The sequence below is a fragment of the Salmo salar genome, chromosome 10 (genome assembly GCF_965601325.2).
Source record: "Salmo salar chromosome 10, fSalSal1, whole genome shotgun sequence".
NCBI classification, from domain to species: domain Eukaryota; kingdom Metazoa; phylum Chordata; class Actinopteri; order Salmoniformes; family Salmonidae; genus Salmo; species Salmo salar.
In genome coordinates, this window is record NC_138300.1 from 47074216 (window position 1) to 47095000 (window position 20785).

Here is a 20785-nt window from a genome sequence, read left to right on the forward strand (position 1 = left end):
GAATCATAATTAATGTGAAGACACATTGCCTTTTAAGCTACAGAAGATCTCACCGCCATGGATTTCTTTCTCCTCCCCTCCGTCATTCCATTCTCCAGCGTGCAGAGAGTGGCTAGTTTCATGAAGTATGTTTTGTTGTGAAAACATGTTCCTGTCGCTGTTTCATTTGGTTTCCCAAATGAAGCACTGGGTAGCTGCAGGAACAGGGTTGGAGAGCCTATGGCAGAATATCATCTGTCACTGCAGCGAAATTACCAGAGCAGCCTAGCAACATGAGTGAAAAATGTCCCGGGGGAATGTGGGCTGCATTCGCTCTTCCGGTGCATATGGATGATGTATTTTGTCTTGCCCCTGTTCTTGCCCATTTGATAGTGGGCCATTCTAAATATAATGCTAACCTCTCACCATTACAATAACAGGGGAGGTTAGTATTTTCTTTTCTCACTCATCATTGTTCACGATTCATTCATGATTCTTTGTAATCCTGGTAGCATCCACAATGTAAAAGTGTTTAGAAACACATTCTGTTCTTAATTACAGTAAAAGTGACTCCAAAATGACACAATGCATTATTTACCATTTCATTTCTACTGGGCACAAAGTAGCAGCAAATGTATCCAACAAATGTGTAGAGTCACAAGCTAGATGTAGTCATAGCATACAATGAAAATACCCTCTAATTAAATCTGACAATCTGCACTTTAACCTTTTGTAGTCATTGTTTCATTTTAAAACCAAGTCCAAAGAATTACTGATTGCGCTGTATCTGTGTTAGATATCAGACCATCAGAGACAGACAGAATACCTCAGTGTGGAAGGAGTGGGAAGAGTAATGTGTCCCTCAGTTCATTAGTGGTTGAACTTCACTCGTGTTATTTAGTAGAGCCCACTCCATCTCTCTGTTCTGTTGGCTGTCCGGGTGGGGAGAGGAGAGGAGTGGGCTGAAGAAGGTGAGTGTTTTCCCAGCAGCTTAGCCTGGTGCTAATGTGATCATAAATCACTGGGTCTATGTGGATGAGACTGAGCTGGGCTCAACTCTACTGTAGTCTCTACACATGGGCTGGAACCACAGAGCACACAGTTACAGCACTTTCATTGTGTAGTGGGGGCTCACATTTATTTCCCTTCTATTGAAGCTTGATTTTCTGTGTCCTTTCATTCCTCTCTTCCTTTTCATCCCTCTCTCTCTCCTACCTCCTTCCATCAGGACCAGTACCTGGATAAGTTCTTTGCGTTGGTGCATGCCCTGGACGAGCACATGTTCCCTGTGCGGATCGGAGACGTGCGCATCATGGAGAATAACCTGGAGGCGGAGCTGAAGTCCAGCATCGCAGCACTAAACTCCTCCCAGCTGGAGCCCATCGTCCGATTCCTCCACCTCCTATTGGACAAGCTGGTGGTGCTGGTGGTGCGGCCGCCCGTCATCGCAGGACAGATAGGTTTACTATCCCCCTTAACCTAAGCCTAGCGTAACCTAAGCCTAGCGTAACCTAAGCCTAGCGTAACCTAAGCCTAGCTGTACAACTTAGGCCTTGTGTGAACTATAATATAACCCTCCATTTAATTAAAAGAAATAACATGGAAAGGAATATAACCCCCTCAACTGTTTGTAACCCTACCACTACGTACTCTAAACTACTAAACAGCAAGGGATTGCTGCCAATGCCTGTACTGTCTCTTACTACGATGTACTGTACCGTCTAGTCCTAAGTATGTGTATTCCTGTCTGTCTTTGTGTATCTATAGTGAATCTGGGCCAGGCCTCGTTCGAGGTGATGGCCTCCATAGTGAATCGGCTCCACAAGTACCTAGACACCAGTCAGGACATGCACGGCAGAAACAGTCTGCTCTCCTCTTATATATACTACGTCTTCAGACTGCCCAACATGGACCCCAACTTCCCCTCACCAGGTACACTGTCTGTTCTTGCTTACGTTCTATCTGTTTTACTTCTGTTAAATTCATTACATCCAGTTCATAAAGACCATTGGCTACGTCAGGTGACTTTAGAAAAATAGCGTTTATCAGGAGCAGCAAGTGTCCTCACCCTCCTCCCTGACTTCCATTTTTGTTCCATGTGTGTTTTTGTCTCAGGTCCTGGAGGGCTGGGTGGTTCAGTCCACTATGCCACCATGGCCAGGTCAGCCCAGCGACCAGCTAGCCTAAACCTCAACCGCTCCCGTAGCCTTAGCAACAGTAACCCGGACATCTCCGGAACACCTACGTCCCCTGACGACGAGGTCCGCTCCATCATCGGCAGTAAGGTAAGAGACACCCCACAGACCAGACCTGGCATACATTGTTTTGTTTGTCAGTACTTTTGGGGTACAGTCAGTCCTTTATGCATCTGTGGTTTACACCTCTACTTTCAATGAGAGACTAATCTAATCTGAATGATACTATATGAAGAGCGATATCCAGGGGTAGCAGGGCTCCAGACCATTTAGTCGCATTTTGCAACCCTTTGTCTTGGCTGTGGAGTAAAATGTTTAATTGATTGCACTGGCGCAAGCTGCACATTCTACCTGGTCACCTCAATTCACATGTTTTGTGCTGATAAAACCATGATTTGATCTAACAGGAAAGTGCATTATCCTCATGATTCCTGTAATGAAACTGTCTGCACTGCCGCTGAGCCCGTTTTGCTTGGGCCGGCTGCTATAGACCAAATGAGCGAGTCCCTCACACTCTCTCTACCCTTCGTGCACCCCGAAAAATGCGTTCTGATTGTGTAACATTTCCAAATGCAATTGTATAAAAAAACACAACTTTAGAAGCAACTACTGTTCAAGAGAGGAGGTTCTCAGCTTTCTGTAGGTATAATTTTGTTTTCTCAGCTCTCAATATTGAGCTCAAAGCACAATGTTTTGCAATCGAGATATCTGATATGGCTTTGAAATACTGTGTTCGCAAAATACGCATCGGCCATCGCAAGTGCGCTATTATACCTAGGCTTACTACCGATGCAACGTTTGTAATTTTTTTTAGGACTTTACATTTACTGTTCGATTAATTAATGGTTACTAGCGGTATGTGTTATATTTAGAGTTAGCGATTTAGCTAATGTTTTGAGTTTCCACTTTCTCAGATGGTGAAATAGCACAAATTAAAGTAAACCTGTATGTAATATTAGTGCACATAAAGATGAAGGTAAATTCATGGAGCCCTATTTTGACTGTAAAATATAACAAAAATTGCCTAATTCTCAACCCAAAAATCATGACACTCACTGGATTAGGTTGCATATCAAAAAATCTTGAATCATGCATTCCTGCATGGACATGTTGGATGAAAATGTATTTATTGAATATCATCTCAGTAGTCTGACTACATAAAACACTATGAAAGACATTCTTAGATGATTACTCCAATTTTTTTCTATTGCGTGATGCTGCGGAAATTTATTTTTGGGTGCTAGTGTGGGCTAGTGTCAACAACATGGGCTAGTGTCAACAACTGAAGAAGTGAATAGCAGCAGTAACACCAGGGGAAAACGTTAGTCTGGAGCCCTATGTAGTCAAGTGTATTGCAGATCAACTTTAGAAATGAGTTAATAACATGGACTTCTTTCTCTAATACAGACATGTAATCCTACAATGATTCGGTACCCCGATCAAATGACTTGTTGATTCGGTACCCCGATCAAATGACTTGTTGATTCGGTACCCCGATCAAATGACTTGTTGATTCGGTACCCCAAAAGTACTTGACAGATGAGTGAGTGATGGACACTCCTGTCTTGCTGAATGTTCTGGTCTAACGTGATGCTTGGGATGGATGCTGGCCCATAGAAATAAAATTACCACCCATAATGGCACATAGACTTGAATGGGGATACATGCTCTAGTCATTACTTTAATTATATTTCTATGGTTTCCCTTGTCTGAATGATGATATTAACTAAACTGGCCCTCTCTTTTCTTTGAACCGAGGGAGGGGTGCAGATTGTCATGATGGGATATGCTATCTAATAGAGGTCGACCGATTATGATTTTTCAACGCCGATACCGATTATTGGAGGACCAAAAAGCCGATACCGATTAATCGGCATATATATATATATATATATATATATTGGGGGTTGTAATAATGACAATTGCAACAATACTGAATGAACACTTATTTTAACTTAATATAACACATCAATAAAATCAATTTAGCCTCAAATAAATAATGAAACATGTTCAATTTGGTTTAAATAATGCAAAAACAAAGTGTTGGAGAAGAAAGTAAAAGTGCAATATGTGCCATGTAAAAAAGCTAACATTTAAGTTCCTTGCTCAGAACATGAAAACATATGAAAGCTGGTGGTTCCTTTTAACATGAGTCTTCAATATTCCCAGGTAAGAAGTTTTAGGTTGTAGTTATTATAGGAATTATAGGACTATTTCTCTCTATACGATTTGTATTTCATATACCTTTGACTATTGGATGTTCTTATAGGCACTTTAGTATTGCCAGTGTAACAGTATAGCTTCCATCCCTCTCCTCGCTTCTACCTGGGCTCGAACCAGGAGCACATCGACAACAGCCACCCTCGAAGCACCGTTACCCATGCAGAGCAAGGGGAACAACTACTCCCAAGTCTCAGAGCGAGTGACGTTTGAAACGCTATTAGCGTGCACCCCGCTAACTAGCTAGCCATTTCACATGGGTTACACCAGCCTAATCTCGGGAGTTGATAAGCTTGAAGTCATAAACAGCGCAATGCTTGAAGCACAGGGAAGAGCTGCTGGCAAAACGCACAAAAGTGCTGTTTGAATGAATGCTTACGAGCGTGCTGGTGCCTACCACCGCTCAGTCAGACTGCTCTATCAAATCATAGACTTAATTATAACATAATAACACACAGAAATACGAGCCTTAGGTCATTAATATGGTTGAATCCGGAAACTATCATCTCGAAAACAAAACGTTTATTCTTTCAGTGAAATACGGAACCGTTCCATATTTTATCTAATGGGTGGCATCCCTAAGTCTAAATATTCCTGTTACGTTGCACAACCTTCAATGTTATGTCATAATTACGTAAAATTCTGGCAAATTAGTTTGCAACGAGCCAGGCTGCCCAAACTGTTGCATATACCCTGACTCTGCGTGCAATCAACGCAATAGAAGTGACACAATTTCACCTTGTTAATATTGCCTGCTAACCTGGATTTCTTTTAGCTAAATATGCAGGTTTATAAATATATTTTTTTTTTAAAGAAAGGCATTGATGTTTATGGTTAGGTACAGTTGTGCAACGATTGTGCTTTTTTCGCAAATGCGCTTTTGTTAAATCATCCCCCGTTTGGCGAGGTCGGCTGTCTTTGTTAGGAAGAAATAGTCTTCACAGTTCGCAACGAGCCAGGCGGACAAACTGCTGCATATACCCTGACTCTGTTGCAAGAGAAGTGACACAATTTTCCTAGTTAAAAGAAATTCATGTTAGCATGCAATATTAACTAAATATGCAGGTTTAAAAATATATACTTATGTATTGATTTTAAGAAAGACATTGATCTTTATGGTTAGGTACACGTTGGAGCAACGACAGTCCTTTTTCGCGAATGCGCACCACATCGATTATATGCAACGCAGGACACGCTAGATAAGCTAGTAATATCATCAACCATGTGTAGTTAACTAGTGATTATGATTGATTGTTTTTTATAAGATAAGTTTAATGCTAGCTAGCAACTTACCTTGGCTTCTTACTGCATTCGTGTAACAGGCAAGCTCCTCGTGGAGTGCAATGTAAAGCAGGTGGTTAGAGCGTTGGACTAGTTAACCGTAAGGTTGCAAGATTGAATCCCCGAGCTGACAAAGTAAAAATCTGTCATTCTGCCCCTGAACAAGGCAGTTAACCCACCGTTCCTAGGCCGTCATTGAAAATTAGAATGTGCTCTTAACTGACTTGCCTAGTTAAATAAAGGTATAAAAAATAAAATAAAAAAAACGGCAAATCGGTGTCCAAAAATACAGATTTACCGATTTTTATGAAAGCTTGAAATCGGCCTTAATTAATCGGCCAATTCCGATTAATCGGTCGACCTCTACTATCTAATCTGTTCATGCATTGCTGTTTTTGTGAATCAGGGAGTTGTAAATGAAATGATTAGGGATCTTTAACAAGCTAACTATATTATTCCTCATTGCGGCTTACGGTTCAACCCTCTTAACCTTTAAACCTCTATGCTGTTTTCTCCTCCCCTGTGCTGCTCCGTCCTCTCGCTCGTTGTTCCCTTGCTCCTGCCTGCCCTGTGCCCTTTGACCTGCGACCCCCTGACCTCTCAGGGTCTAGACCGCTCCAACTCCTGGGTGCACACCATGGGGTGTAAGAGCACCCCCTGGGGATCCAGCCCTGTCTCTGACACTGACACCATGCAGGTGCTTCAACAACAACAACAACAGAACCTTCCTCTACCCCCAAAGAAATAACTCACTGTCACCCTCACTCCCTACCCTCTTTAACCCCAACCTCCACCACCCCTCCCCTACCCTCTTTATCCCCAACCTCCTCCTACCCTCTTTAAACCAAACCTCCACTACCCCTCACTCCTGCCCTTCTTAACCCCAACCTCCACCTACCCTTCTTGACCCCAACCCCCACCTACCCTCACACCCTACCCTCTTTAACCCCAACCTCCACTACCCCTCACTCCCTGCCCTTAACCCCAACCTCCACCTACCCTTCTTAACCACCCCTCGCAACCTACCCTTCTTAACCCCCAACCTCCACCACCCCTCATTACATACCCTTTTTAACCCCAACCTCCACCACCCCTCGCACCCTACCCTTCTTAACCCCCATCCTCCACCACCCCTCATTACCTACCCTTCTTAACCCCATCCTCCACCTACCCTCTTTAACCCCATCCTCCACCTACCCTCTTTAACCCCATCCTCCACCTACCCTCTTTAACCCCAACCTCCACCTACCCTCTTTAACCCCAACCTTCACTACCCCTCACTCCCTGCCCTTCTTAACCTCCACCTTCCCTTCTTAACCTCAACCTCCACCTACCCTTAACCCCAACCTCCACCTACCCTTAACCCCAACCTCCACCTACCCTTAACCCCAACCTCCACCACCCCTTGCACCCTACCCTTCTTAACCACCACCACCACTCACCTACACGCACCACCAGACTTAGGAAGTCACAATTGCCTCCATGAACCCTTAACCGCCATCTTTAGTTCTCTCACTTGTCACCTTTCTAGTTTTTACCTCTCTGTCCAGTTGGTTGGAGAAGAAACATCTATGCCCACTCTGAAGTTTGTAGAGTTGTCAGTAACCGCTTGAAGTCATGTCAAACAAGTGCACAGGGCTCTCCCTCATTTCTCTCCACTTTGTAACACCCCCAGTGCAGGAGAGGTGTTGCAGTGAACCTCTAGCCAAGACTCACCTCTACACATGTGGATCAATTTAAAACTATTTTTCTTTTCTCATACTTGCCGTTTTTAATTGGCGGTTCAGAGGCTAGCACCACTAACTTAATTTCCCAGTTTTCATTTGCTGACTTCATCCTCTCATTTCCTGTCCTGTTTCCTCTTCTTAACCATGATCATTTAAACCCATGCATGACCTCCTGCTGCTATTAATCTCATTCACCACGTGGGTTCGCCATGATGTGGGATACTGCTGCATGTGGTGGTGTGTTGGGTGGGTTTGGGAGTTGTGTGTGTGTGTGGTTGTCTGTCTCATGTCGTCTTTTTGGTCTCGTCTCCTTCGCTCCTTCTGTGCTGTGTGCAATGACTGTAGGGTGTGTGCACCTTTCAATGTATACACACACACACACACACACACACCAAGCCCCTGCCACTTACAACAACAAAGATGAGAGATCACTTCCTCTCTGTCAAGCGGTTTCAACTCGCTATTCGGATTTGAGGTTTGGTCCAACCGAATCGGTCATATGGACATAGAGACATTAATTTACTGTAATAGAGAAGTTAACCCTTTTTATGTCTCAACTACTCAAATTGTGCGCAGAGCAGACACTACTGAAATGGGAGTATCAATAAAAATGGATTCTGGAAAATGTATGCTCAGTTTGTTGTTCCTCTAGCAGCATTTTAGCCAAAGACTGTTATAATAGCTGTCAAGTCTGTGTTTTATAAATGTGCAATAAGCATAAAACACAATTACATAAGGAATTGGCAAGTCGTTCTCATTCTGAGAAATAAGGTAGGCCACTTGATTTCAACATCTGAACAAAGTGGACAGCTAGCGTGCTTTTCAAACACTTCGAGACAGACAGGTTTGTTCATAACAATTCAACTTTTTTACCTGGTTAGTAAATAGATCCATGTTGGCTAAAGTTGAAATATAACGATTAGCTGGCTAGTCACTAGTCACTAAAGTTGAAATATAACGATTAGCTGGCTAGTCACTAGTCACTAAAGTTGAAATATAACGATTAGCTGGCTAGTCACTAGCACGTGGGCTTGTGCTTGAGAGATTGTTAATGAGAGATTTGTTTATGAGACCTGTGTTAATTTTCCATAATGTCTGCTATAAGTTATTAGTGGATGTGCACGGTTCTGGTTACATTTGTAACAAAAAGGTCATTTTCATAGACTTGAAACCCAGATCAGTGATTATTGCAAAAAAACAGGTTAAACTATTTAGATGAAATGATTACTGGGTCTTATGGTTCTGGAAGGCGTATATTTAGCCTTGGTATAATTTCAGAAGCCCTGAATTCAGTAGATTAATGCTGACTGTCTGAAAGGCATTGTATTTGACATTTAATTGTGCATCAAAGCTCATTTAGAGAAAACAATGACAAAATCTAGATATATTGTGAATTGGCCATAAATTAGAACAAATCTAGATGCTGTTTAGGCCATATCGCCCAGCCTTGAGTGTGTATGTGGGGGGTCTGCTTGGGGGTATGTGGGTGTATATGTGTTTGAGTGTGTATGTGGGGGGTCTGCTTGGGGGTATGTGGGTGTATATGTGTTTGAGTGTGTATGTGGGGGGTCTGCTTGGGGGTATATGGGTGTATATGTGTTTGAGTGTGTATGTGGGGGGTCTGCTTGGGGGTATGTGGGTGTATATGTGTTTGAGTGTGTATGTGGGGGGGTCTGCTTGGGGGTATGTGGGTGTATATGTGTTTGAGTGTGTATGTGGGGGGTCTGCTTGGGGGTATGTGGGTGTATATGTGTTTGAGTGTGTATGTGGGGGGTCTGCTTGGGGGTATGTGGGTGTATATGTGTTTGAGTGTGTATGTGGGGGGTCTGCTTGGGGGTATGTGGGTGTATATGTGTTTGAGTGTGTATGTGGGGGGTCTGCTTGGGGGTATGTGGGTGTATATGTGTTTGAGTGTGTATGTGGGGGGGTCTGCTTGGGGGTATGTGGGTGTATATGTGTTTGAGTGTGTATGTGGGGGGTCTGCTTGGGGGTATGTGGGTGTATATGTGTTTGAGTGTGTATGTGGGGGGTCTGCTTGGGGGTATGTGGGTGTATATGTGTTTGAGTGTGTATGTGGGGGGGTCTGCTTGGGGGTATGTGGGTGTATATGTGTTTGAGTGTGTATGTGGGGGGTCTGCTTGGGGGTATGTGGGTGTATATGTGTTTGCCTGCTTGAGCACTTTGTCATCTTCTTTTCCTGTCTTGGTGTTGTGACAATGGCTGTCCTCATTGGTTGTCATAGGCTATTTTGTGTCTTTAGTCATGGCCAAAGATTCAGTAAAATTCAGGAATTTAACTGAGGTAAGTTGTACGCAGAGGTATTTTTTCCACAGGTTGATACTGTCTACAAACTGCATATCTAGAGGCATAAGGGGAGTTTCTGTGTAAAACATATATCAGATTATGTGTGTAAGAAGAAAGATAAATATGAGGGAACTCAAGCATTCTGTAACTATAAGTGGAACTGTAGTTAAGGTTATATGATGAGGGCTGTTTTGTGTATTTGTGTGATTGTTGTTTGTGTTCATGTTTGTTAACTGTGTGTGTAATTCTGCTAGGTGCTACAGCTATAACCGTAGCCCCTCAATAACCTGTTGTTGTCACATCCCATCCATCCCACCCATAGGCCATGGAGCGCTGTGGCAACCGCATGTCTTCGCACACTGAGAGCACCAGTTTCTTGCAAACTTTAACAGGACGCTTACCCACCAAAAAGGTACCAGCCACTGTCTACATGGGGGGAAGAGCCATACGGAGCCCCCTCACCTTATTCGCCTGTTTATGCGTATGTCTGTGGATGTGTGCCTCTTGATTGGATTGTGTATTTGGTGGTTGTTGGATGTAGTGTAGATGTCCCGCCTCTTGGCTGTGATTTGAAGTGTGATGTGGACAGTATTGCACAGGAGGTGTGTGTGATGTACCAGGCACTAACTGTAGCACTGTTTTCCTTGTTCAGGTAAATGGCACTCACTTGATGTTTCTATTTGAATGAAGCCTCCATGTTGAGTGTTACCACCAGACACAGACACACAAAGTGGATTGTTGAGTTAAATATGGCATATGTAGAATAAGATCAGGGGTTCTCTAACCGTCTTACGCTCACAAGCTGTCTGCAAGAGTTCATTTAAACACTCTATTGACTATATATAACTGTAGTCATTCTATAGTACTAATATTATAGATATCATCATAGTTAATTAAAGGTTAAATAAATAAAGGGATAAGGTTTAGGAACCCCTGTATTGAGAATGATTGTGTATATATAGTACAGTGTTTATATAATGTTAGATTGTGATGCAGTAGAATGTCTCTCGGGGCTCTGTTGTAAGAAGGACCACCTGCCTGGGTCAAGGTGTTCTTGGTTCAGCTTGGCACTTGGTTCCATTGCAGTGACCAACTAAATCCAGGCCAGGTTGAACCAGGTCTGATGTGCTGTACTATGCGTGTCTGACTGTCTGGTCCGTGTGTCTCAGTTGTTCCACGAGGAGCTGGCTCTACAGTGGGTGGTGAGCAGTGGCAGCGTCAGGGAGGGAGCTCTTCAACAGGCCTGGTTCTTCTTCGAGCTCATGGTAAGACAACACTACACACAGTGCCGAGCCGTACTGCTGTGGCCTGGTTACATGTCCATCATAGTTGCTGGAGCCGTGTTGGAAAGGACAATGTGATAAGTACATATCCAGGTAAAGACCGTATGGTTCAGGTTGGCAGGATAGTGTGACATGGGTTCACTGTCGTGCTTTTCATCCTGGCCCCATAACTACGATTCCCACTACATGGCCAAGCTGCAAAGTAAAACATTTGGCTTTATCGGAAACATTTATGAAAACAAAAAATTATTGTTTTTCATTTAAATTTAGGGTAAGGCATAAAGTTAGCAGTGTGATTGGGGTTCGGTTTAAAATCAGATTTTAAGAAGAGATTGTAGGACTGGGCAGGGCTTCCAACTTTGCAACTTGGGCAGATAGTGAGGACCCATGACTATCACTACGTGTTGGGCCCTGTCTCACCTTGATGACCTCACACCTCCAGGTGAAGAGCATCATCCATCACCTGTACTTCACTGACCGGCTGGAGTCGCCCAGGAAGAATCGTTTCCCCGAGCGCTTCATGGATGACATCACAGCCCTGGTCAGCACCATTGCTGGGGACATTGTCTCACGCTTTCAGAAGGTACATTGTCACGGGGACACACAGGGACAATAAAGATGTGGCCTACATCAACACAGCATGTTTTAATTCCATTAACCACACAGATACTTCCAATACAGTGAATGGTCTGAATGAACCTTATTGGGTTCTAAGTATACCAGAGTGGGTAGTGCTCTCTAGACTCAAACCTGACCTCTGACCCTGTGTTTCTGTTCAATCAGGACCTGGAGCTGGTGGAGCGTCTTAACACCAGCCTGGCCTTCTTCCTGAATGACCTGCTGTCTGTCATGGACCGAGGCTTCGTCTTCTCCCTCATAAAGACCTACTGGAAACAGGTACTGGGAGAGAGAACAAACTGATTTAGCACCCCAACATAACAGCACCTCAATGACAACGTCCCTGCAGAATCTACTTCCATTTCAAAGGCTTGGGTTGAAACCACTACAACAGTACTCTGTCCTGCTCATTACTATTGGGTATCACTTGGGAGTAAAGGGCCTCAACAGTGCTTTTCCATCGAATCCTGTTTTGGGCAGTTTTCTAGACATCATTCCATGTGTCCCCAGGTGTCCACTAAGCTGTACATGCTGCAGAACCCCACTCTGGAGTCTCTGAGACTGGACTTACTGAGGATCGTCTGCAGCCACGAGCACTATGTCACCCTTAACCTGCCCTGCAGCCTGCTCACGCCCCCCGCCTCGCCTTCTCCCAGCGTGTCCTCCGCAACCTCGCAGGTCCGATATGGACAGTACATACACGCTAGACACACACAGACTCACCGGATACACACACACACTGGACACACACATCCACATCCTATCTGGATGAGTACGAGGTGTGTGGAAAATGTCTCAATCATCCCCTGCTCATCTTTCTCTCTCTACCTCTTTCCATCTCTCCCTACCTCTTTCCATCTCTCCCTACCTCTTTCCATCTCTCCCTACCTCTTTCCATCTCTCCCTACCTCTTTCCATCTCTCTCTACCTCTTTCCATCTCTCTCTACCTCTTTCCATCTCTCTCTACCTCTTTCCATCTCTCTCTAGCTCTCTCTCTCTACCTCTTTCCATCTCTCTCTACCTCTTTCCATCTCTCCCTACCTCTTTCCATCTCTCCCTACCTCTTTCCATCTCTCTCTACCTCTTTCCATCTCTCCCTACCTCTTTCCATCTCTCCCTACCTCTTTCCATCTCTACAGAGCTCAGGCTTCTCCACCCATGCACAGGACCAGAAGATAGCCAACATGTTTGAGCTGTCTGTCCCCTTCAGAGAGCAGCACTACCTGGCTGGACTAGTGCTGTCTGAGCTGGCTGTCATCCTGGACCCAGAGGCCGAAGGGTCAGTACACTGTGTTAATGTGTTTGTGACAGAGAGATTGTCATTTGCCCCGCATGTCTGTTTTTGTCTCTCTACCCTCTCAATGCTAAGGGGTCTGTACACTGTGTTTGTGTGAGACGGGTTAGGTCATTTGACCCCCCTTTCTTTTTCAACCCTCTCAAGACTGATGGTCAGTACATTTAAGGGTGTTTTCACATGTAGTCCTCTTTAAAATAACCAATCTCAGTCCAATCTCAGTGAATTGGGTTAAAAAAAAAAACTCTGAGAACTCCGTTGTCGTTGTCTTCACACTGCTCTGCCTTGGAATAAGGACTCAACTCTTTTGCCAGTTAATTTCACCTATTTTGTGGTCCGAGTCCTCTTCACATTGCTATGTTTAGAAAGAAACCCAGATCTTTTTCCAACATTCACTCAATGCACTGTGGGGTTTTATAAAGTGCAGGACAAGCCGTTTCATCAGAATGTGTTATCGGACAGCTAGATATACTGTATGCCTACCTACATTTTGGAAGCTACAATTATTGTGTCACCTTTTAACTAAATGCAATCAGAAGATACTATTAACATGTAAATATTATTGGAAACAGAATAAATAGCAGAAGAATAACTGCAGAATAAATAATTCTGTAATTGAAAATTGAACATCCAATGTAGGCTACTGCCCCTTTAAGAGCTAGAATAGATGTTCTACCCTATGTTGTGATTCTCACCAAACATGTTATCTTCTCACGCTTTTCAAACCCCTATAGATCACATAATGCAAACAAATCATCTCAACTAAATACTCAACACATTTAGGATTTTCTGTGCATCCTTGACAATCGCTAATCAATATCCAAAAACAGCACGTTTTATCAGTGAACCTGCGCATCATCATTTTCTCTTGTGTGGCACCAATGTAAGAGGTTATGACAGGGGAAACGGTGTTGCAGTAGTCTAGTGTGTGGTGCGGGAATAATGACAAGCGAACCTGGGGAGCTTTGTGTTCACATTGCCCTACAAAAGGTTACCGGGCCACAGAATTCAAACAAACTGAACTCAGACCCCCCTCTCGAGATGGTCTCAGTTCGTTTCACTTCAGGGGCTCTTTTGAGGGGTCTGAGTTCCTTTGGAGTGTTCACACTAGGGCTGTTACAGTAATTGTATTACCACCACACCGGCAGTCACGAGGCATGGAGGCAGTCAAATTTAATTAGGCTTCTCTAAGCCTACCAAACTGCCTGGTACTCAGCACTATATTGTCCCTCTAACTCTGACATCAATGCAAATGTAATCAAAAATCTAATCAAAGACTTCATGAGAGCCCATGAGCTCATGTTGCGCAATATTTTTATAGGCTATGCAATTGCGTGAGAAAACCGAGTGATGGCCTCTATTAAAAAGAGGAGCCCATCAGCTTTCTATAGGCTAGGCCTACTATATTTATTACTCAACTTTTTTTCCCAACAAATATAACTATGGTCATTATAGCCAAACAGTTCTATTTTTGTTTCATCAGACCAGAGGACATTTCTCCAAAAAGTACGATCTTTGCCCCCATGTGCAGTTGCAAACCGTAGTCTGGCTTTTTTATGGCGGTTTTGGAGCAGTGGCTTCTTCCTTGCTGAGCAGCCTTTCAGGTTATGTCGATATAGGACTCATTTACTGTGGATATAGATACTTTTGTACCCGTTTCCTCCAGCATCTTCAAAATGTCTTTTGTTGTTTTGAAATGCATCCACAGGTACACCTCCTTGAAATACATCCACAGGTACACCTCCAATTGACTCAAATGATGTCAATTAGCCTATCAGAAGCTTCTAATGCCATGACATAGTTTTCTGGAATTTTCCAAGCTCTTTAAAGGCACAGTCAACTTAGTTTATGTAAACTTCTGACCCACTGGAATTGTCATTAAGTGAAATAATCTGTCTGTAAACAATTGTTGGAAAAATTACTTGTCATGCACAAAGTAGATATCCTAACCGACTTGCCAAAACTATAGTTTGTTAACAAGAAATTTGTGGAGTGGTTGAAAAACAAGTTTTAATGACTCCAACCTAAGTGTATGTAAACTTTTGACTTCAACTGTATATTTTTTAGTATATGTAAAGACCAAGAATAGTCTGGTGGGTGACAATATTAGCATATCACTTGATGCCCAGCTTGTGTTGCAGAAAGGCAAGAAACAGTTCATGCTTCTTTTTGTTGTTGCTACTTTTTCAAATCATAGACGCACACCTCATGTAGCCTAGTCCATAGGCCTATATGTTTTGATAAGGTCTGTATCACACCTCATGTACCCTAGTCCATAGGCCTATATGTTTTGATAAGGTCTGTATCACACCTCATGTAGCCTAGCCCATAGGCCTATATGTTTTGATAAGGTCTGTATCACACCTCATGTAGCCTAGCCCATAGGCCTATATGTTTTAATAAGGTCTGTATCACACCTCATGTAGCCTAGTCCATAGGCCTATATGTTTTAATAAGGTCTGTATCACACCTCATGTAGCCTAGCCCATAGGCCTATATGTTTTAATAAGGTCTGTATCACACCTCATGTAGCCTAGTCCATAGGCCTATATGTTTTAATAAGGTCTGTATCACACCTCATGTAGCCTAGCCCATAGGCCTATATGTTTTGATAAGGTCTGTATCACACCTCATGTAGCCTAGTCCATAGGCCTATATGTTTTAATAAGGTCTGTATCACACCTCATGTAGCCTAGTCCATAGGCCTATATGTTTTAATAAGGTCTGTATCACACCTCATGTAGCCTAGTCCATAGGCCTATATGTTTTAATAAGGTCTGTATCACACCTCATGTAGCCTAGTCCATAGGCCTATATGTTTTGATAAGGTCTGTATCACACCTCATGTAGCCTAGTCCATAGGCCTATATGTTTTGATAAGGTTTGTATCACAACGAAAGTGGCCAAATAACTTCTTAAAATGAAGCGCATTAATCCGCTTTACAACTGGTGTAGAGCTTAACTGGCATACATATGTAGAGCTGAGTTTGAAGTTTGGGGAAGGTAATTTTCACCGTAAAAATACATCTTTATAATAAAAGCATGGCATGCATAATCACATTTGTGGTTACTGTTGAGAATGGTGTTTTCCTGCTAATGGAACATTTGCGCTTACAGCCTACTGCCGTGTGCGCATTGCTATTCTTATAATATATAGAAATAGTTTAACATTTTAAACTAAAGGGTCTAAGCTAATGGTTGTATTAATTTGGGATCTGTCGCATCCCACAACTGTCCCAGACTGTTGGAAATATTTATTTCTCTCGCTGACTAGAATGGGTCGACCTTTATACTATGGGGGATAGTAGATTGACATAGGCTAGTGCTTTTGTTGTTTGTTAGGCCTACTCATCTTGTTGGCTGACGAGAAGTAAATGTGGTCAGTTCTTCCAATATCTTCAATATGCACCTTGGAATTGGATAAGGACGCACGCAGTTGCGTCCCCGACATGTCGGTCTTCACTTGTAGCCTGTGAGAAAGACACGATCAGGTGATAGCGAGCCATGTGAGTGAGAGGTGCTTCGGAGCACGCAGCCGGGAGATGGGAATGTTTGGGTGTATTACCAGCATACAAAGGGGATGCCGCTGGGAAATTCAAGGTATTATCAAGTTCTTGTCATATTATCTAACCATATAGCCCAACATTTGTATCACAACTAAAGTTATATAAATAACTCTAAATTAAGCATATAGGAGTACCTGTTTCTTTGTTAACCGATCATCACAGAATTTCCGCTTATGCACACCTCATTGTTTCGAGAAAATATCCTTTATTTTATTCAGCTATGTTCAATTGTGATCTTACTATAAAAATAATGCCACGGAATTCTAAGAAAATCTTGTCTGCTAAATGAACTAGTGTAGCCCTCAGCCATTTGGCATAGCCAGATCAGGACAACGCAGATTATGCTATTCTGTTCTTCTGAAATAGACTACATTTTCTGCATATCATGTTTCTATAGACCTGTCTAAAATAAATAATGGATTTATTGTGATGGTGTAGACTATATTACATGGATTTATTATCCTTAAAAAATGGATGTAGATGTATGCTATGTGTGGAAGCCGGGAGATGCTAAATGTCTTTACGTTAATAAACGGTCAATTACCGTGAGACCGCTAGATATTTGCTTGACAATCACCGGCTGACATTTTCATGACCGCCACAGCCCTAGTTCACACTGCACAAACATTTTTACGAACCGCCCTGAGTTCACAAAAATTGTCTGAAAGGGACTATTATTGAGACCGGTTCTTTTAAACCCCCCTTCCTTCCTTCCTTCCTTCCTTCCTTCCTTCCTTCCTTCCTTCCTTCCTTCCTTCCTTCCTTCCTTCCTTCCTTCCTTCCTCCTTCCTTCCTTCCTCCTTCCTTCCTTCCTTCCTTCCTTCCTTCCTCCTCCTTCCTTCCTTCCTTCCTTCCTTCCTTCCTTCCTTCCTCTCCCGCTCTCTCTCTGTACTGTAGGATGTTTGGCTTACATAAGAAGGTGGTCAGTGTGGTACATAACCTGCTGTCCAGCCATGACTCCGACCCCCGCTACGCTGACCCCGAGGTCAAGGCCCGCGTCGCCATGCTCTACCTGCCGCTCATAGGCATCGTCATGGAAACACTTCCCCAGCTTCACGACTTCACAGGCAAGTCTACATACTAAATGAAGCCCTCCAAGTCCCAACCCTCCAGGGTTAGGCAGTAGTTATGTGGAGTTTGTCCAGACTTGTGTGGTTAATATTTAAAGGAAGATGAAATGGTTTTACAAATCTATGGACATCACACTGGTTCAGGTGCTTCTCTGGAAAAGCACATTGAAAAACATTAAACCATTTCTGCGAGTCTAAAGTGCTAGTCCCAACAGTGACTTGTTTTGTGCTGGTTGATCCTGATTGGTTTCTCTCCTCTAGAGTCCCATAACCAGTGGGGTCGTCCCGGCGGGGCTCAGGGGGCCACGGGTGGGGCCGGGGGGGACGAGTCTGGAGAGGACGGCAACAGCATGATCAGTCAGACCGTTGCCATGGCAATAGCGGGGACATCCGCTCCGATATCTCGTCCCAGTAGCTTCCTGCTCAACCCACAGGTAACTTAACACTTCCTGTTCTCTTTCTCTTTAATCCCTTCCTCTTTGTCCCAACTTTCTCCCTTTTCTTCTTCCTGAGTCTCTCTCGTTCTCCCTCTTTATTTTCTCCATTTTTCACTTTTTTCTCTCTCTCCCCCTCCTCTCTTTCTCAATACCCTCCCCAGGCCAGTCGTCAGCATGGAACCTTCTCAGCAGAGTCCAGCCGCAGCCTGTTGATCTGTCTGTTGTGGGTTCTGAAGAATGCTGATGAGTGTGTCCTACAGAAGTGGTTCTCTGACCTGTCTGTCTCCCAGCTCAACCGTTTGCTGGACATGCTCTACCTCTGTGTCTCCTGCTTCGAGTACAAGGTACCGTTGCACCTGGAGCACAACAAAAGGACTCATGTTGTACTTTGTTCAGATCATTTGTAGTACTAGTGTATTGCCTCACCGACAGTCCTTTATTTCATCCCTGGATAAGACTGGAAGGAAAGAAACTACTTTCAAATGGTTCGATGAGTTGGTCTTAAAGTCTGAGAGCTGTCTTTACTCTGTACTACTCCACATCAGTGTTCCACCTACTCCTATGTCTTTTCTGATCCATCTTACCTCTCTTGTTGTGGTGGTGTGGTGCAGTAACCCTGTAACTTTTCTCTATCCTCGTCATGGAAAAAGGCCCATGTTGTGTTCACCATGCAGGGGAAGAAGGCCTTTGAGCGCATGAACAGCCTAACCTTCAAGAAGTCCAAGGACATGAAGGTCAAGCTGGAGGAGGCTATACTGGGGAGCATCGGGGCACGGCAGGAGATGGTCCGTCGCAGCAGGGGACAGCTAGGTACACTAGGTAACACGGAGCGCACACACACACGTGTTGGGAAAAGTCATCTTAAAATGACCATTCCATCTCTCTCCCCTTAACTTATCTTGCCCTTTCCCTCCCTCCTCTACTTCCACCTTTCTCCTCTCCCTCCACCTTGCTCTGCCTTTCTCCTCTCCCCCTCTCCTGCAGAGAGGAGTCCATCAGGCAGTGCCTTTGGCAGCCAGGAGAACCTGCGCTGGAGGAAAGACATGACACACTGGCGCCAGAACAGCGAGAGGATGGACAAGTATGCTTACCTTTTTTACTGTGTGTGAGTTTGAGAAAAGTTTACGTGTTTAGGCTGCTATTGGTCAGCGTCATGTAATCAAAGTCAAGACGTCACAATACACTTATGATCATTTCTGGCCAAGATAATGCATACGTCGCCATCTCACAATCCACTCAGGCCCTATAGTGGGGTTCTTAGAAGAAACGAGAATCTGATTTGAAATGAACAAGTCCACACAGAGAGAGAGAGACAGCATCTGTTTTGGAGTCCTGAGTCTACAACAGAAGAATGCATGCTAATGGTTCCTATTGTATTTGGTTGATGATTGTCAGACACCTGTGCCTTTTCTTCTGTCTCTGTGATTTGTGCTGTTAACTCATTCCTCCATATGTTCTCTGTGCTGTGTCTCTGTAGGAGCCACAGATCACTCAGGTATTGTATTGAATGGTGTCAACCTGGAGTCATTGTGCTGCAGTGCTTTGAGTTCCTCCTGTGCTTCAGTGACCTGAACCCTGACCCATTACCTCTGAACCCTGACCTCTCCTGTAATGGTGCTTGAGGTGTTTGTCTGTCTGGTGCCTGCAGTGGGCCTGCTGTGCTTTTAACCAGTGTGCCGTGCTTCTCCTTTGGATCCTGACTGATGTGTGTCTGTCTTCCCTATTCTGGGGTTAGATGGGTGAAATCAATGTGATTCTGACGCAGCTGGTAGGGTTAGTGAAGTTGTTCTTCTCAATGATCTGATGATTACAATCTGTGACAATTCACCCAGTAGAACAAGGTAGATGATTGTACAGCCTGTGTACTTTCCCTTTTTAAAATGAAGTCTCTTCTGAAACAGACCCGTTTGTACTACTATGTCATTAGTCAACTAAGATGCAGATACTACAACACTACAGAGAATTGGTCAAAGTATACTTCTATTGGTGTGGCCCCTCTACCCTTACCCCCCCTCCAGCCTTACCCCTCTGCTGCCTATCTCTCTCCCACCCTGGTGGGGCAAGGGATGGAGGTGCGTTTGGGGCCCTGGTCCCCTGCTCTCCTCTCTGTGTGCTAGCTATGCCATTTCATGCAGTGTGTAGCTACCGTGTTCTGTGGTGAACCGTGTGAGTACCGTGTACCGTGGACTCGGTGGTGAACCGTGTGAGTACCGTGGACTCTGTGGTGAACCGTGTGAGTACCGTGGACTCTGTGGTGAACCGTGAGTACCGTGGACTCTGTGGTGAACCGTGTGAGTACCGTGGACTCTGTGGTGAACCGTGTGAGTATTGTGCAGGTTTAGAGACAGCGTCCTACTACGCAACCCAGGGAGTCGAACCAAAACCCATGTTAGGTGTGTAACTCCTCATCATCAACAACTGTAACAACAATCATAACCCCCCCCCCACCACCACCATCATTCTACTCCTCAACCCCTCCATCCATCCATCCATCCACCCATCCATCCATCCATCCATCCATCCATCCCAAGCCCCCTACAGTACTTTGCACATGGAAGAGCTCCTTTCTGTGTGCAATGGCTTGAATGTGACTGACTGGCATGAGTGCTGTGTCATTCAAGGAGACCTCGTGAATACGGAGCTGGCTGGCGGCCATCTTGGAGAGTGTCTGACCATCTATCACTTCCTGTTTCCTGTGACAGAACCAGAGCGGAGCTGGAGCACGAAGCACTTATTGATGGTAACCTGGCAACCGAGGCAAACTTGATCATTCTGGACACTCTGGAGATCATCGTTCAGGTAGAAAGACC

General features: G+C 44.1%; 1 protein-coding gene across 19 annotated transcripts in view; it reads left to right on the plus strand.

Annotated features, from left to right (window-relative positions):
• Positions 1-20785, plus strand: part of dock7 (dedicator of cytokinesis 7) — a 131604-nt gene that overhangs the window by 37741 nt on the left and 73078 nt on the right. For 4 of the 19 annotated variants that reach the window (XM_045687814.2, XM_045687808.2, XM_045687809.2 and 1 more), the window contains exons 19-35: positions 1208-1439; positions 1747-1911; positions 2095-2264; positions 6280-6372; positions 10029-10118; positions 10876-10971; positions 11432-11572; positions 11773-11886; positions 12118-12285; positions 12748-12887; positions 17366-17535; positions 17800-17972; positions 18137-18319; positions 18626-18794; positions 18960-19056; positions 19453-19470; positions 20678-20774. In XM_045687814.2, coding sequence (XP_045543770.2) covers positions 1208-1439; positions 1747-1911; positions 2095-2264; positions 6280-6372; positions 10029-10118; positions 10876-10971; positions 11432-11572; positions 11773-11886; positions 12118-12285; positions 12748-12887; positions 17366-17535; positions 17800-17972; positions 18137-18319; positions 18626-18794; positions 18960-19056; positions 19453-19470; positions 20678-20774 — 2316 coding nt within the window. The remainder of the gene's footprint in view (positions 1-1207; positions 1440-1746; positions 1912-2094; positions 2265-6279; positions 6373-10028; positions 10119-10875; positions 10972-11431; positions 11573-11772; positions 11887-12117; positions 12286-12747; positions 12888-17365; positions 17536-17799; positions 17973-18136; positions 18320-18625; positions 18795-18959; positions 19057-19452; positions 19471-20677; positions 20775-20785) is intronic. The other 15 variants (XM_045687817.2, XM_045687822.2, XM_045687823.2 and 12 more) reach the window with 10 other exon arrangements.